The sequence below is a fragment of the Emydura macquarii genome, unplaced genomic scaffold (genome assembly GCF_026122565.2).
Source record: "Emydura macquarii macquarii isolate MOO-44397 ecotype Brisbane River unplaced genomic scaffold, CSIRO-AGI_Emac_v2 contig_3220, whole genome shotgun sequence".
In the NCBI taxonomy this organism is placed as follows: Eukaryota; Metazoa; Chordata; order Testudines; family Chelidae; genus Emydura; species Emydura macquarii.
In genome coordinates, this window is record NW_027133357.1 from 7,736,244 (window position 1) to 7,751,214 (window position 14,971).

General features: G+C 51.5%; 1 protein-coding gene across 1 annotated transcript in view; it reads left to right on the forward strand.

Moving 5' to 3' along the window:
• Positions 1 to 3,376, forward strand: part of MDFI (MyoD family inhibitor) — a 29,642-nt gene extending 26,266 nt beyond the window's left edge. Inside the window, 2 exon segments of the mRNA XM_067531780.1 lie at positions 1,844 to 2,113; positions 3,120 to 3,376. Of these exon segments, the coding sequence (XP_067387881.1) occupies positions 1,844 to 2,113; positions 3,120 to 3,376 (527 nt within the window).
• The last annotated feature ends 11,595 nt before the right edge of the window (positions 3,377 to 14,971 follow it).

Here is a 14,971-nt window from a genome sequence, read left to right on the forward strand (position 1 = left end):
TTGCAGATGACACCAAGCTGGGAGCGGATTGCCAGCACTTTGGAGGACAGGATTAGAATTCCAAATTGCCTGGACACATTGGAGAATTGGTCTGAAATCAACAAGATGAAATTCAATAAAAACAAGTGCAAAGTACTTCATTTAGAAAGGAAAAATCAAATGCACAACTACAAAATGGAGTATAACTGGCTAGGTGGTAGTACTGCCTAAAAGGATCTGGAGGTTATAGAGGATCACAAATTGAATACGAGTCAACAATGTGATTCAGTTGTGAAAAAGGCTAGCACCATTCTAGGGCATATGAGCAGGAGTGTCATATGTAAGGCACAGGAGGTAATGCTCCCCCTCTGCTCAGCACTTTTAAGGCCTCAGCTGCAGTACTGTGTCCAGTTTAGGGTGCCAAACGTTAGGAAAGATGTGGATAAACTGGGCATCAAATGATCAAGGGTTTAGAGAACCTGACCTATGAGGAAAGGTTATTAAAACTGGGCATGTTTAGTCTTGAGAAAAGAAGACTCGGGGGAAATCTGGTAACTGTCTTTCAGTATCTTAAGGGCTGTTACAAAGAGGACGGTGATCAATTGTTCTTAAAGTCCACTGAAAGTAGGTCAAGAAGTAATGGGCTTAATCTGCAGCCAGGGTGATTTAGGTTAGATATTAGGAAAAAACCTTCTAACGCTAAGGGTAGTTAAGATCTAGAACTGCCTTCCAGGGGAGGTGGTGGAATCTCCGTCACTGGAGGCTAAGAACAGAACACCTGTCAGGGATGGTCTAGATTTACTTGGTCCTGCCTCAGCGCAAGGGGCTCGACTTGATGCCGTCTCGAGGTTCCCTCCAGCCCTACGTTTCCATGATTCTATGGAAGGCCTTTGAGCCCAACAGAAGTGGCCTCTCCAGATACCTTCCAGGAAGAACAATAAATGGCTTCATGGCACGGCAGTGTCTCCGGAGTTCAAGTACATTTCTCCCAAATGGTTCCATTGGACAGGGATGTTTAATGTTCTCGTCATAAAAATGCCCCCTAGATGTTCAGAGCCTTCAAGCAAGCCCAGCTGGGCTGTGCTTTCCACTCCAACATGTCTTTGCTGGACTTGGGCCTTGTCTACACACAGGCTTAACTGCATTTCGACGGGCAATGTGTGCAATGGCACCTGTGGCTTAAGGGGGATACGTGACTGGTTGGGGGCCATGTGCGCGCTACACCCCTCTTTTCTGTCCCTTCCAATACTGCTTAGCCCAGGTCAGGACTCAGAAAGACCCAGTGTGGTGGCATTAGGGAATGGGGGGTGGCAGCTACAGAGAACCCCAGACTCTGTCTGGATATGTCTACACCACACTGAGCCAAGGCTCTGACTCAGGTGTGAGCCCAAGTCCCCTTGTGTCCAATCACAAATCAGTCTGACTCGGGTCAACAAGCACTCAGAACCAGGTCCTAGGATGCTGCTAGGGGAGTGGGTCAGAGCCTGAGTCCCACAGTGAGTCGCATCCAATCCCTGTCATTTTGCAGTGTGGACGCAGCTCAGGCCGTAGACCCGAGTCAGAAGATCTACGTAGTACTGTATAGACACGTTAGCGCAGCTGTGAGACCCGGGTCCAGCAATTATCAACCCAGGTTCACAGTGCAGTGTGGACTCTCGAGCACAGGCTTGGAAACACCGAGTTCACAAGCCTGGGTTCCACAGAGCCATGTTTAGAGTGTCGTGTAGACACACCCTCTGTGGCCAGCAGCATGGGTAAGAATCCCCTTTATATCCATTAGAGCCAGGGTCAGTCTTCTCTCTGCCATGCTTGATGCTCCTATGGGTGCAGCTCTCTCTCAAACACTGCTCCCTCTTGCCCACAGGCCAGCCCCAGGTCCGAGGAGCCCTGCGGGGTCTCCAGCCATCCAGCCCCGTGCACTGCACCCCTTTGCTGCAGAACGGCGCTGGGCGTGTCCCGGACCCAGGCGGCACTAGCAGGGATGGAGGGAATGGCGTCCTCGGCTCACTGCCCGGCTCCCAGAGGCCTCACCGGAAGTTGCAGTCGCATTACTCCATCAACAGCCAGGCCAGCAAGAAGAGCAAAGGCAGCTCCAGATCAGCCTCCTCGCAGATCCCTGCTGAGGCGCAGCAAGGTACGGGCTGTCCCTGTTCCCCCTCCCCCCCAAATCCTCCACTTACGCTACTGGGAACAAGCACTACAATGAGAGAGAGAGGGAGAGACGGGTCTGCCTCGGATGATGGGTGAAACCCACGGTTACTTCTTTGTGCAGCCTGCCCCATGCTACCCTGCAAGCCAGGGAGCTGTGTGGATCCTGCTCCGATTCCCCCACATCCTCTCTGCTCTGCTCTGGACTGACCTCACCTCCAGGTCCTCTACCCCATCCCCATGAGCCCCGCGGTCTGCCTGTTACTTCTGGGATCACCTACAACCTCATCCCATGAACCTCACGGCGTCTCAGATCCCCTTCAGTCCCAGTAATGTCCCTCTTAGCTCTCCAGTAATTCCCTTCATTGGGCCTCACTCCTGCCCCATAGATTCCAGCAGCCCAGTTCCCCGTCCCACTGGCCTTACACTGGCCCCATAGATTCCGGGACATGCTCGTCCCTATCCCAGCCCCCATTCTGTTAAAGCTCTGTCTGTTTCTCACTGCTGACCTTTGAAGAGTTCTTCTTTTTCCTTGCCTTCAGGTTTCCATCCGTCTAAGCTTAGGGTTTTTTACTGCTGGCCATCACCATGGTATCTGGGCACCTTCCACACACAATCACCAGCAGTAGCCGAGACCCGAGAAGATTTCATGGAGTCTTTGAGCTCCAAGGGCAGCACTGGTTGGCCCTCTAGTGCCATTCCCGGGCCTCACCCCTGCCTCCATGTCTGCAGAAGCCAGAGGCCCAATAACCAACCACCTTGGTCCCAGCAGCCCTGGGCTGATCTCGGATCTCTGCCCTGAGAGTGAGCGTTTGTTTGTGGTGTTCACTATGGAAGTTGGGAACTAGGGGGCTAAACCTGGAGCCCTAAAATGCCTGTTGGGAACGTTCCCATCAAACCCCTGGGCTGGTGCCGTGCCCAGGCATAGCGCCCATGAATAACCATATCCTTCATTTCTGTCCTCTCCCCCCCACGCTTCCTCCCCTTTGCAGATTGCTGTGTCCACTGCATCCTCTCCTGCCTCTTCTGCGAGTTCCTGACCCTCTGCAACATCGTGCTGGACTGCGCCACCTGCGGCTCCTGCAGCTCCGATGACTCCTGCATCTGCTGCTGCTGCTGCGGCTCCGGGGAGTGCGCCGACTGCGACCTTCCCTGTGACATGGACTGCGGCATCGTGGACGCCTGCTGCGAGTCCGCGGACTGCCTGGAGATCTGCATGGAGTGTTGTGGCCTGTGCTTCTCCTCCTGAAGGGGGATAGGGGCTAGGAACCCAGAGCCAAATCTCCATCCCAGGCATGAACTGGAGGGGACAGGGTGGGGCAGGGGCACCTGGGATTGGGGATCCCCCCGCTCCCCCACCACCACTTTTGCTCTCATTCTTCTCGGAGATGCTACAGCCTGCCCCATATCATGTGTTGAGGATCCTGCAGGTTTCCTGAGCCAACGTTTGAGAAAGCCACGTGGGAGATGGAAAGTGGCCGAGCCCCCATCAGAGCTGGTAACCTGAGGCTGGAAAGCACCCGCTGATGGGGGTCCCTTCCTTAGAGCCATGGGACATCGGAAGATTCATTGATGCCTGCAGGACCGTGGGAGATCTCACATGCTCTCTCGCCCTACCTCCCCCGGTGCTGTCCAGCCAACAGGGCTAGGTGACCCCAAGCAGTTCGCAGAGGACTTGAGACAGCAGCGTGGCTGCTCCCTGCCACCTGAGCCGAGAGCAGGAGAGCCAGTCTTACGCCCTGTCTGGCAGACACGCAGAAATCCTCAGCTGCCTCGTTGGGCCCGCGATCAGACCTGCACCGAGCCGCCTGCTGTCTGAGGGACTCAGCAAACGGTGCCACCCACCTGGCTGGCTGCCCCCCAGGGCCCCGCTGGCTGGCAGCTGGAGTGTTGTAGCGCCCCGAGCGTCGCTTGGCTGGCAGAGAAGAGTGTCCCAGGTGCAAACTGGTGCCAGCTGATTGGCAGCTATCTAAGGAGCAGGCTGAGGTCCCCTGAACAGCAGTTCGGTATCATGGGCCCACAGGAGGATTGCAGCTGGACTGTTAGCACCCAGGGTACAAAGAAGGGGCGTTTTCACAGACTTCCCCCAGGCCCGTCTGTAGCCTCACGCCCTAGGGACTTGGACTGTGGGGCACAAGGGCCCACAAGTGACACAGCCTGCACTGCTGACCCGGCATGCTTGCCCTGGCCTCGTCCTCCGTCCCCGGGCAGGAAGCAGCGGCATGGGCCATCAGGGCCAGGCAGCGGGGCGCTGTGAGCTGCAGGGGGGCTAAAGATCGAATGCCTCTGCCTCCTTTTGCTGTCGGAAGTGGCTCCCCTGCCCCCTTCTCGGTGCTAAGGAAGGCAGGCAAGTGCAATAAACACAGCCAACCCCCACTGGGGGCCCCAGCGCTTTGGCTGTCACACACACACACACACAGACATACACACACAAACACACACACTTACACAGAGCCTTTTCCTTACCTGCCCCTGTGGTGGCTGACAAAGGATGCTCTAAAGAGCCTTCCCTGCAGAGGGGGCTGCATGTCCCAGGCTGGTGGGGAGAGGAGACTCCAGATTCTCCCTACTGCTTCTTTTCCAGCCTTCTAGTGACAGGGAGAGGACAGAGCTCTCTGGGCCTGACTCGAAGGTGCAAGCCACGCAGCAGCGGCTGTGGGACACTGCCTCCCGAAGGCTGGTGGTACAGGAAAGGATTCCGTGGCCTATATTCGCCCGGGAGCAACGGCCGTACCCGCCTGCTCTTCTTGGGCCTTCTGCTGCAGACCGTGACTGCAGGCCAAGGAGGAAACAAGGGCTGTGGGGGTTGTGAGGTTTTGTCCATTTGATTTGCTACTGTAAATAAAGACCTTTCTGCATTTCTGACCCCGAAGGCTCCTGTGTCATGTGCTTGGCCTGTGGCAGCATCAGGGGACCAAGGCTTGGATGTTGGCAAATGTCCCCCAGGACAGCTTTGGCCCCCACCATCCTCAGTGCCTTGGAGCAGTGGTTCTGCCCCTGCTTAGGACAGGGTCAGGGATAGAGCAGGGCCTGAATAGAAATCTGGAGAATATCCTCCTTTAGCTCTTTTAATGGACATGGGGGAGGCTGGATAGAGGAAACCCCCAGGGATTTATCCCTCTGGGTATCATGCTAGGGGTCTATGCCCTCAGGGCACAGAACTGCTGGTATTTGTCCCCCATTTTAGAAGACAGGGAACTGGGGACAAGATGGATGCCTGCTTAGAGATCTCCTGGGGCTCATCCCCATGGTTCTGTCTAGACACTTCCATGGATTGTTCCACTGGATCTGCCTTTGTCTAGAGTTAGGAAGCTGCCCCACAGAAAGGTGAATTGGTTTTACTGAAGTCAGGGAATAGCCATCCATTTCCCCAACCCCTCCAGTCTGCTTCGCACCTCTGGGTTTGGAACGCCACAGCTGTTCTGTGCAGCGGTGCCGCAAAGCCGTGTTTTTCTTCAGGAGGGGAAGCCAAGAACAGTGGCTGCAATTCAATCCAGTTCAAGGGGCACATTGGGAGGCAGGAGATCACAGAATTGCCAACCCTGAGCATTCAAAGAACATGAGTCAATCCCCAAAAATCACGAAATGAGCTTAAAAATCACAAGTTTTCAGTGACACATTTTGGGTTTGTTTTGTTTGCCTTCTGATGTGAAAGCTTTTTAAGTTTCCTGTTTTCGAGCTTTTCACTGAAATCACAAGGACTAGAAAAGGTTCTTTAAGAAAAAAAAAGCTGAATTTCTCACGAACTCACATGACTCCAGGATCTGGGGCTTTAAGAAAAAACAGCAAATATTGCAAGGCTGGCAGTGAAATTGCAAGGGTTTAGCAACACTGATGTGATAGCTCATTTAGAGTTAGGCCAGGACACTGGGCTTAACACCCTGAATTCTTGAGAAAAGATCTTGGGGCTAAAGATCACAAGCATGTTTGAAGACAGTCCCTCGAGCAGCCCCTAGCACCTTGGTAGGGATATTGGATCATTGAGAGAGGCGAGTTGAATGCCCCACACCACTGCCTGCCTGGATATCCCTTGGAGATCTCTGCATTACGTATAGGGAGATGTAGTAAAGTTAATGTCTAAGGGTGGTCTGGTTTCAAGTTCATCTTGGGGAAAAAAACGAGGCCAAATGGGTCAGTTGGCCAGAGTGACGCATGCTGGTTTTGTGCTCCGGGCTGATTGCCCTCTGGGGATAAGGTTTCAGTTCACCAACTTATTTTTAGTGGTGACCTAACGCCGCTCTGAGTCCAAGCCTCGCAAAGTGACTGGCCACAAGTGCACTGAGGGCCATACCCAACGCCCACTGCAGCCAGTGAAAAGCTTGAGTGGGCTTTGCAGCAGGTCGTAGCCCCTGAGTCGGGTCAGAAGTGAGCTAACAACTAGGCTGGGCCCAGAATATAATCCAATCCTGTCTCCGGCGTGGCAGACAGGCTGGGTGCAGTGTGTGTCTGGGCTAGAGAGCCCACTGCAGCCACGTGGTCCAGTGCCGGGGTAGAACCTGGCCTGGAGAGGTGGGAAAGGACTCTGAGAGCCAAAGGCAGTTCTTGCTCCTGGGGGGCCGCTTCCAAAGTCCATTGACGTAAATGGGAGCCTGTCCATTGGGCCCTGAAACTCTGCATCCTTGGCAAGGGGTGCCGGGATAAAGCCCTTTCCCAGCCCCCTAACTCCACTTGTGGTGCTAATTAGCGACTGCTGGCAGCTCCCAAGCTCTCCCCTCAGCAGGCCAGCGTGCCAGCTGTGGTAACGAACTCTGCCAGACGCTAATGGGGAACAGATTTCTGCAGCTGAACCAGGGGCCTGCTGTCAGAAGCACAGTGCATGCTTTTGTCCGACGGATGAGAGGGGAGTGGGAACGAGCACATACCATGCTCTCCCCCGCCCCCACCCACATAAACACACTCACCCCCACCCTCCTGTGTCTCTCTCCCTGTCTCTGCACATCTGCATCGCGTGCTTTGCACCGCCGTGTGCAGAGAGGCACTTGTGGGCTGGCCAGCCCTGCGACGGTGTAGCTGTCGATTCTCAGATGGGCGCTTACCCTGACGGCCCTTGTGTCAAGCCTGCCTCTTCCTGTGCACAGGATTAAAAACCCTGAGCCTGAATTAGTTCGTTTTTTGCTTTTGTTTTTTTTAAAAAGCATGGAGGCCAGCCACACACCCCAACACACGTTAACAAGAAAGGGGCCGGATTTTCAGAAGAGCTCAACATGCTGGGTGCTGTGCGCTGTGAAAAGTACATCACCGATTATAAGTGATGCACCCTTGAAATCCTGTCCCCCAGATATCTCAGATTTTGCTGTGTTAATTAGAAAATAGGATCTTCTCGCAAATTCCTACACATCCACCTTGATTTATCCGCCCCTTAAATAAGTGACTTAAAATTCATGGGTAAAGACGGGGAGTTTGGTTTCGCTGCTTGGTGGGGAATGATGTATTTCTAAATGTATGTGATATTAACACCTACATACACTATAGTGACGGCTGCACTAGAAAACGCAAATAAAAATCACTGCTCACTGAAGCTGAGCCTAATCTAAAGTGAGGTTAAATGCTGAAAAGTGACATCGGGAGCACAACTGGGCAAATAATGGATTTTCTTTGGCTCATTGGCAATTTTGAAAAGTCGAAGAAAAAATTCATTTCAGGCCTAACAGTGTTTTGTTATGACAAAAATGTTTTGCTTGGATTTTTGACCGTTTGTTAAACAATCTTGAACATTTATTTAATAAAGTTGAAGGATATTTTGAAACAAAAAGTGGTTTAAAACCAAAATGTTTCATTTTGAAAACACAGAACATTTTGATTTTTTTTTTCTGATTTTGTTGTTTTGTTTTGTTTTTTGTTGTCCTCCAAACTAATAACTGGGTGAAACTGACACGAATTCACAACACACTGCAGTGTCACAATCTCTGCATTTTTTTGCTGAAAAAAGTTTCCTGTGAAAGATTTCGCCCCTCCCTAATCAGAAGCCTCCAAATTTATTGTGTCTCTGTGACTCCAGATCAAATCTACTTGGCTTACAAGGAAAAATGCTGTTTGTTTCCTACCAGCCAACCCCTGCAAATTCTGAGAGGGAGGCTGGACTCTTTCCTCCTCACTCAGATCCAGCAGTCAAAACTGCTGACAGTGCATGAGCCACGCTAGACTCCAGCTCACCCACCCATAGCTGGGCTGGCTCTGCAGAATTCACAGGAGTAAAAAGCAGCCAACAGCTCTGATCGTGAATGCACGTACAGCTTCACCATTGCAGTGCAACCGATGTCGTCCCTTACAAGTGTGCGAAGTGGGTGTTCAATGCTGCTGCTCTCATTGGGTGGCATTCTAAACCCACCAGTTTACATGGTGACACCAAGCACAGAACAATGCTGAATTAACACCCTGAAGCAGCATTTCGGAGTAAGAAGGTGTTATTTTTAGAGGACAGCCGCACCATAAGGCATAAAACCTGAGAGGACATTCCTCTCGTCAGCTCTTGTGCGCCATTGCAAACTCGGTGTGATTTCTTCCTCTTATCCCAAGTCTCTCCCGCTTGATCTGTGTTATACTCTTTCTGCTCTTCTCTTGCTATCTCTCATCTTGGGTTCTTGCGCCTTTCTTGAGTCATTTTCAGCTGCTTCCCTTCCTCCTCTTCCTCTTTTTAATAACAAGTTGCACTTACCTCGCCCTTTTCAGGAGAAAATTTCAAATTTCTTGATGAAAGAGGGTAATGTGACTGTTTTACAGATGGGGAAACTGAGGTATGGAGCAGTCAAGTGACTTGGCCGAGGTGTGTCAGTGAAACAGTGGCAGAGCCAGACATCCAGACTCCCAGTTCCCCCTGCTCTACCTACCAGACTATGTTCCCTCTTTTTTCCTTTCTCTTCTCATGGTCTCCCTGATCTTTCATCCTTTCTAGGAGCAAGGCTGGCTGCAGAATTGCCCCTCCTACTACTTACACCAGTTATCCTTCCTGGTCTTTCAGCAAACCTGTCCCCATGCATTTCCCTAATCACCCAGCTGAAAGGGAATTCCTGCCTGGGATGGGGCTTATGTCTCCAGAGCTCGCAGAGGAAATGTGGCTCTCATGAATATTAAACAGAAAGCTACAGAGATCTCATTCTTGCTTTTGGCATCAGATCAACAGCTGGGTTCTGGTGTAACTCCCCCCTCGCTCGCTCACTTCAGCCCTGACGGGCTATCCCGGAAATGCCAGAAACCTACCAGGATCTGGAGAGGAACTGTGGGATGGTCCCACTCAGCCGCCTGCCAGGTTCTTCTGGGAAGGCAAGGCTTAAAAATGGGACCTGCTGCAAGGGCGGACACAACAGGCGGGCCCCTTTCCTGCCCAGCAAAGCTGTAGCCTGTTACCCATGCAGTGCTGCAGCTGGCGCTAATCACAGACCTCTGTTCTTCCATCCCAATCTTACCTCCAACCTATGATTTCTCCTTTGGCAGCTGAGGAACCCTGCACAGACCGTCTGGCCCAAGGACTAGAATCCAGGAGGGAAGCCGCAGGTCCTGAACAGAGTGGACATGGAGATAAGCATTCCTGGGATTCATGGGGGATTTACGCTTTCCCAAGCACCGCCTGCCATGGGGTCCCCCCGGCGTCAGAGCTCAGGAAGCAGAAGGTGAGAAATGTCGAATTCAGCACCAAAGCTACATGCCTGCCAAATGGTCATGCAGGAAGGAACCGCAGGGAAAAGCCTGAGCCCTAGAGTTCTCTCTCTTGCTACCCGCTGTTGTGGCAAAGGCTGGTAGCTGTGGGGCCAGCTTTTCAAGTGCTCAGCACCCAGCTTTTCAGAAGAGCGCCACGCTCCGTGTGCTGGGTTCAACTGCAAATCTGGCCATGTCTGCAAGCACTTAAATGGGAGCAGAGCTCTCTGAGAGGCCTTCGAGAGGTGCTGGATGGGGGAACCGTGGAAGGGTCAGAGGGTCTGTTTGCCGAAGACATGGAGTGTAAATTATCTTCCTCAGGCAATAATTTGGGGCTGGGGAGTGGAAAGGATTTGAGAAGTCAATTGCAGCCAGGTGGGTTGAGCAGCAGCAAAGGTAGCAGGAAGCTGCCTGCAGTAGGAGGTCCAGGCCGGCTATTGAGTAGGGGCTAACATCAGCATGTGAGCAGGGGGACAAAGCAGGGGCAAGGAAATGCCAGGTGCATTCTGCCCACCAGTGGGAAAGCAAAGGGCGAAGAGGGGAGGATGGGATGGTTGAAGTCCCCACAGCTTAGCTAAACTTCCCATGCAGTCTTAGAGACTAACGCTTGGCTCAGACCACGTTAGAGTTCCCACCAGGATAATTCCAGATGTTCTGGACCATCTCCCACATGCAGATCAGGCTCGGTTCTTGCCCCCACGCTCAGTTACATGCCCCATGTATCCCTCCTGCATTCGGAACTAACTTTGGGGGTGGAAGAGATGAGAGCCCTCTATCCCCATGACTCCCTAGTCAGCTCCCTCCATTCAGCCCAGCCCCTTCTTTTCCCCTCGTGCTTTCCCCTAAACAACTGCAGTGGGAGCCAAAGGGGCAGAAACCTCCCCTCCGTGCCTGGAAAAGTTGCAAGGCTTCAGGCTTTGAGACTAGCTGGAGCAGGAGAGGAAGGAATTAACTCTGCTGTTTGGGAGTTAATTAACAGATGTGTTCAGTTTCAGTTAATTAATCTCCTGCCAACACTTGGTTTTTATGGTTCCCTTGGAAGCCTCTCCAAGTCAAGGAGCTGTCCGGAGGCCCAGGCAAGTTTGGTGCCTGCAGACCTGGCAGACCACAAGATGCCAGGGTTGCCTGCATGGGCAGCAATGGCAATTCAAGGGGTTTGTTATTCTCCTGTTCCCCATACACCCCAGCTGGCCAGGGCACGCACTCGAGGCCGGGAGCAGTGAGCTGGGATGCGTCTTGACTGGTTGACATGTAGGCTATGGGCTGAGAGCTGCGACCAGCTGGGGGCGTATACACATGGAGGCTAGATGTCCTGCCTGCTCTGGGGCAGAGTTAAGGCTGGCAACGGGTAGCAATGGTGCTGCTGGTCCAGTGAGTGGTGTGGCAGAGTCTTCTGTCTTTCTGCTAACCTCTCTTTGCGTGGCTATCCCATCCTGCCACCCATTCGATGGGTCTGTTCCGATCGCTTGTTGCCCGCTGATACCTCTGAAGCAAGATCTTGTCGGCCGGGGCGGCTAATATATAAAATGTGGACAATTGCTACTTCACTCCCCCGCTGTGGGGGCATGCAAGGATGCATGAGTCAATATCCAGTGGTGCCATTTGGGGCCCAGGCCTAGTTTAAACCAAACACGCACTCAATTCCCACACGCCAGGCCTGCCCTGAAGCCCACCGCAGACAGTGGAGAGACCCCCAGGGAGTCAGTGGTTCTCTCGAGGTCACCGCCTGGGCCACAAACCAGCCCGAGCCAAGGGCTCACTGGCTCCGGCCGGGTGCTCAAGGGGCTCTGCACTCTGGTGTGGTGTGTGTGTGTGTGTGTGTGTGTGTGTGTGTGGAGCAGGGGCGTAGCTACGGGTGGCCGTGGCCCACCCACTTTGAAAGCAGGCCCGTCCAGTCAGATTTTAAGCAATTCAGCCCGTCTTTTTGCCAGCCTCTGTTTCGCTTGTGACACAAGGCTTGTGCCCCCTCCCCTCCCCCCCCCCCCATGTCAACCCGCAGGCCCTGCCAAAAAATCCGTTCTGGCGGCTACGCCTCTGGCGTGGAGTGGGCTGGCCTGGATCTCAGTGTATCTTCTGGAACGCTAGCCAGGCCTACTGATGAATGGACAGCAGAAGGGACAATGGACTCACAGGAAGGCCTTAGCCAGGACCTGCTTTGACTGATTATATTTAGGATTTCAGTTTGTGCCAGGCTCACTGCCAGCGATTTGTTATGGTTGAGATACAGGACATGTTAACAATGGAAGTTCATCATCTAATGGCTAATTTGGCTGCAAGGGAACGATGCTCCCTGGCCTCTGCCTTTGCCGCCAAGCTCACAGGAAGGCATTAAGGCACAGTTCATTCCACCACCCACCTTCGCCTGGAGATTCCTTTTCGCCCCGTGCTCCTCTGTAGGGACCGCTGAGTTCCGGCTGAAGACCTAGACGGAGACGTGCGATGCTCTGGAAAGGTGTGGGGGAGACCTGGCTGGCGGGACCTGGACAATAGTCGTATTCAATCCCACCACTGCTGATAGCGCGTGAGATCCTTTTCTTCTGCGATCCCTCCCAGCTGTAACAGTCTCTGTGCATCTCTCTGCCTCATCGGCTCACTGTCTCATTCCCCATCTCTTCTTCCTCCTCCTCCCCTAGCATGTGGGTAGTTAACCCGGGGTGGGTCTACACTGCAGCTAGCTGCAATCTCACTACGTCTGCGACAGCTCAGCTGACAGTAGCAGTGAAGCCATGCCATGTGGTGTTTGGTGCACACACAGAGGCTAGCCCATGCCACCTCGCTCTTATTGTTGTTGGAGCTAGCTACAGCAAAGCTAACTCAAGTATATCTCTGCCTGCGGCTACCACACTTGATGGCAGTGTAGACGTGCCTGCTCTGCAAAGCATTTTGCAGCTCTACAAAATAACCATATTGGACAGGGTTTGAGCCCCACCATTTGGCTCTGGACCTTCAATCCAGTTCTGAACCTTCCCAGAGTCCAGGGGGTTGAGGATTTGTGGCCCCATCATAGACCGAGAGAGGTCAGCCATGGATATTCGCTCTGAGTCTGGAAGGTCTGGGGGTCTGGATGGATATGACCCCTTGCCAATCCCCGCTGTGACAGGGGCCTCCTTGTCTGGTGGAGGGATGGACTAAGGGCTCTACAGCAGTCCTGCTTCCAACCCCCGGCACGGGAGGACCAGGGACATGGCTGGAGCACACTACGCTATGGAGAGTCTCTGCTTCCCAGGGACCCAGGCTTCTCCATTCCCACCATCCACTGAAGCACAGGACTGGAATAACTGGGAACCAGTCCCCTTATTCCTAGACTGGGGAGTCTATCCCCACACCAAAGAACTCAGAGAGGAAGGACAGTGCATCCTGTCCACCTTTCTCCAGCCAGTGCAATCCTGTTCCCTACAGTAGGCACACCAGGGAGTCCTTGGCACAGGCTGGTATAAAAACCCAGCATGAGTGCAATGTTAGCCTTGCACTCATCTTGCTTTCTTGACGCTGCTCTTCAGCTTGGTGTGAAAGGCTCAGAACGACATGAAGCTGCCCCAGCCTAGATGTATGTTTAGAGCACTGTATGTGTGTTTTGTGGTCTTGGACAATCGGATGGATGAGAGACAACATTTTCAGAAGCACTGAGGTGATGTACTAGGTGAAGTCCCATTTTTGAAGACGACTTAGACTTCTAAGTGACTCAAGTCATTTTTGAAACGTGACGTAAGCACTCAGGAGTCCATGCCAAGTCAATGGGATTTAGAATCCTCAGTGCCTAAGTTATTTTTGAAAATGGGCCTAAGGTTTCTAAGTCCCTTTGACGCTTTTGAAAATTGTACACGACAAAAATATCCTGAGTTATAAGGTGTGCAGCATCGTAGCTGTGTTGGTCCCAGGATATTAGAGAGACACAATGGATGAAGCAATATATTTTATTGTACCTACTTCTGTTGGTGAGAGAGAGAAGTCTTCCTTTCCCACACCTGAAGAAGAGCTCTGTGTAACTTGAAAGCTTGTTTCTCTCACCAACAGAAGTTGGTCCAATAAAATATATTGCCTCACCCACATTGTGTCTCTGTTATAACAGTAAGAATCCAAAAATGACTGAGTTTTGGAAGGGGTGTAATAAATAGAACATCCTGTTTAAAAAAAGAATAATAAAACTGAGATTTCCAATTTTTTTCCATCTCAAATCAGGATGAAAAACCAACATTTTGACATTTTTTGGCAAAGCACGAAAAGATTTATTTCAGGCCAACCAAACTGTTTCCATTTTGATAGATTTGGAATGCTTCATTTTGATTTCAACTCCTTTTTCATTTTTATTTTTCTAATATAAAATAAAGTAAGTTTTGAAATGAAAAGTCAGTCCCAAATGAAAAAATCAAAACTTTTCATTCTGAAAATGTCAGAACATCTCATTTTGATATTTTTAAGCATTTTTCACCATTTTTTTTCCTAAACAAAATTTCATCAGAATCGATACAATTTCACACACACATTCACTTTGGTCGGAAGGGCACTTTCCAACAGAGAGCTGTGGAGATGAAAATTTTCTGACCTGCTCTTACAACAAACTCATCTCCTTCATGGCACCAGTCAACCTCTAATAGGGGCCAGAAAGAAAGTACCCCTGTCAGCTAAGTTATCCTATCACTTCCTTGTCAGAGACTGGGTACGGGACTAGATGGGTCCCATGTCCTATCAAGCCTAGAAGTTCCTTGCTTTCAACAGTGTGTCCTACTTTTTGTCTATAATCAAAATCAATAACAAGTAAGTGAAAGGATTTTTCTCTTTCAACTACAAAGACCTTTCTCGATTCTGTTTCCTGTTTGGCCGCACACCAAAGGTGCAAGCTCGGAGATGGTTCATAAACCCATCAACTTTCTTCTTACTTACAAGTGCCCCACCATTGGTTGAGTCCCACTTGCTTCTGCTGGCTCCTTATTTGCAGTCCTGATGCTGCTTCGTTGGCCTCCTCCCCTTTAATTAATGGCAATTTTAAAGGGCCAGGGAATGGAGAAATAAATAAACTCATTGCACAAAAATCTTTCGAGCCAAAGAGAAAACAAATGGCTGGAAGGCGAAGACGTTTGTTTAATCGTCAAGGTTCTGCGAGCCTGACTCTGCTAAGCGAAGCCAGTGGAGGGATGGGGGCAAGCAGAGAAGCCTGCAGTCTATTAAACGTCCTTTGAGAGCCTGCCAGATTGACAACAGCTGGAAGAAATTA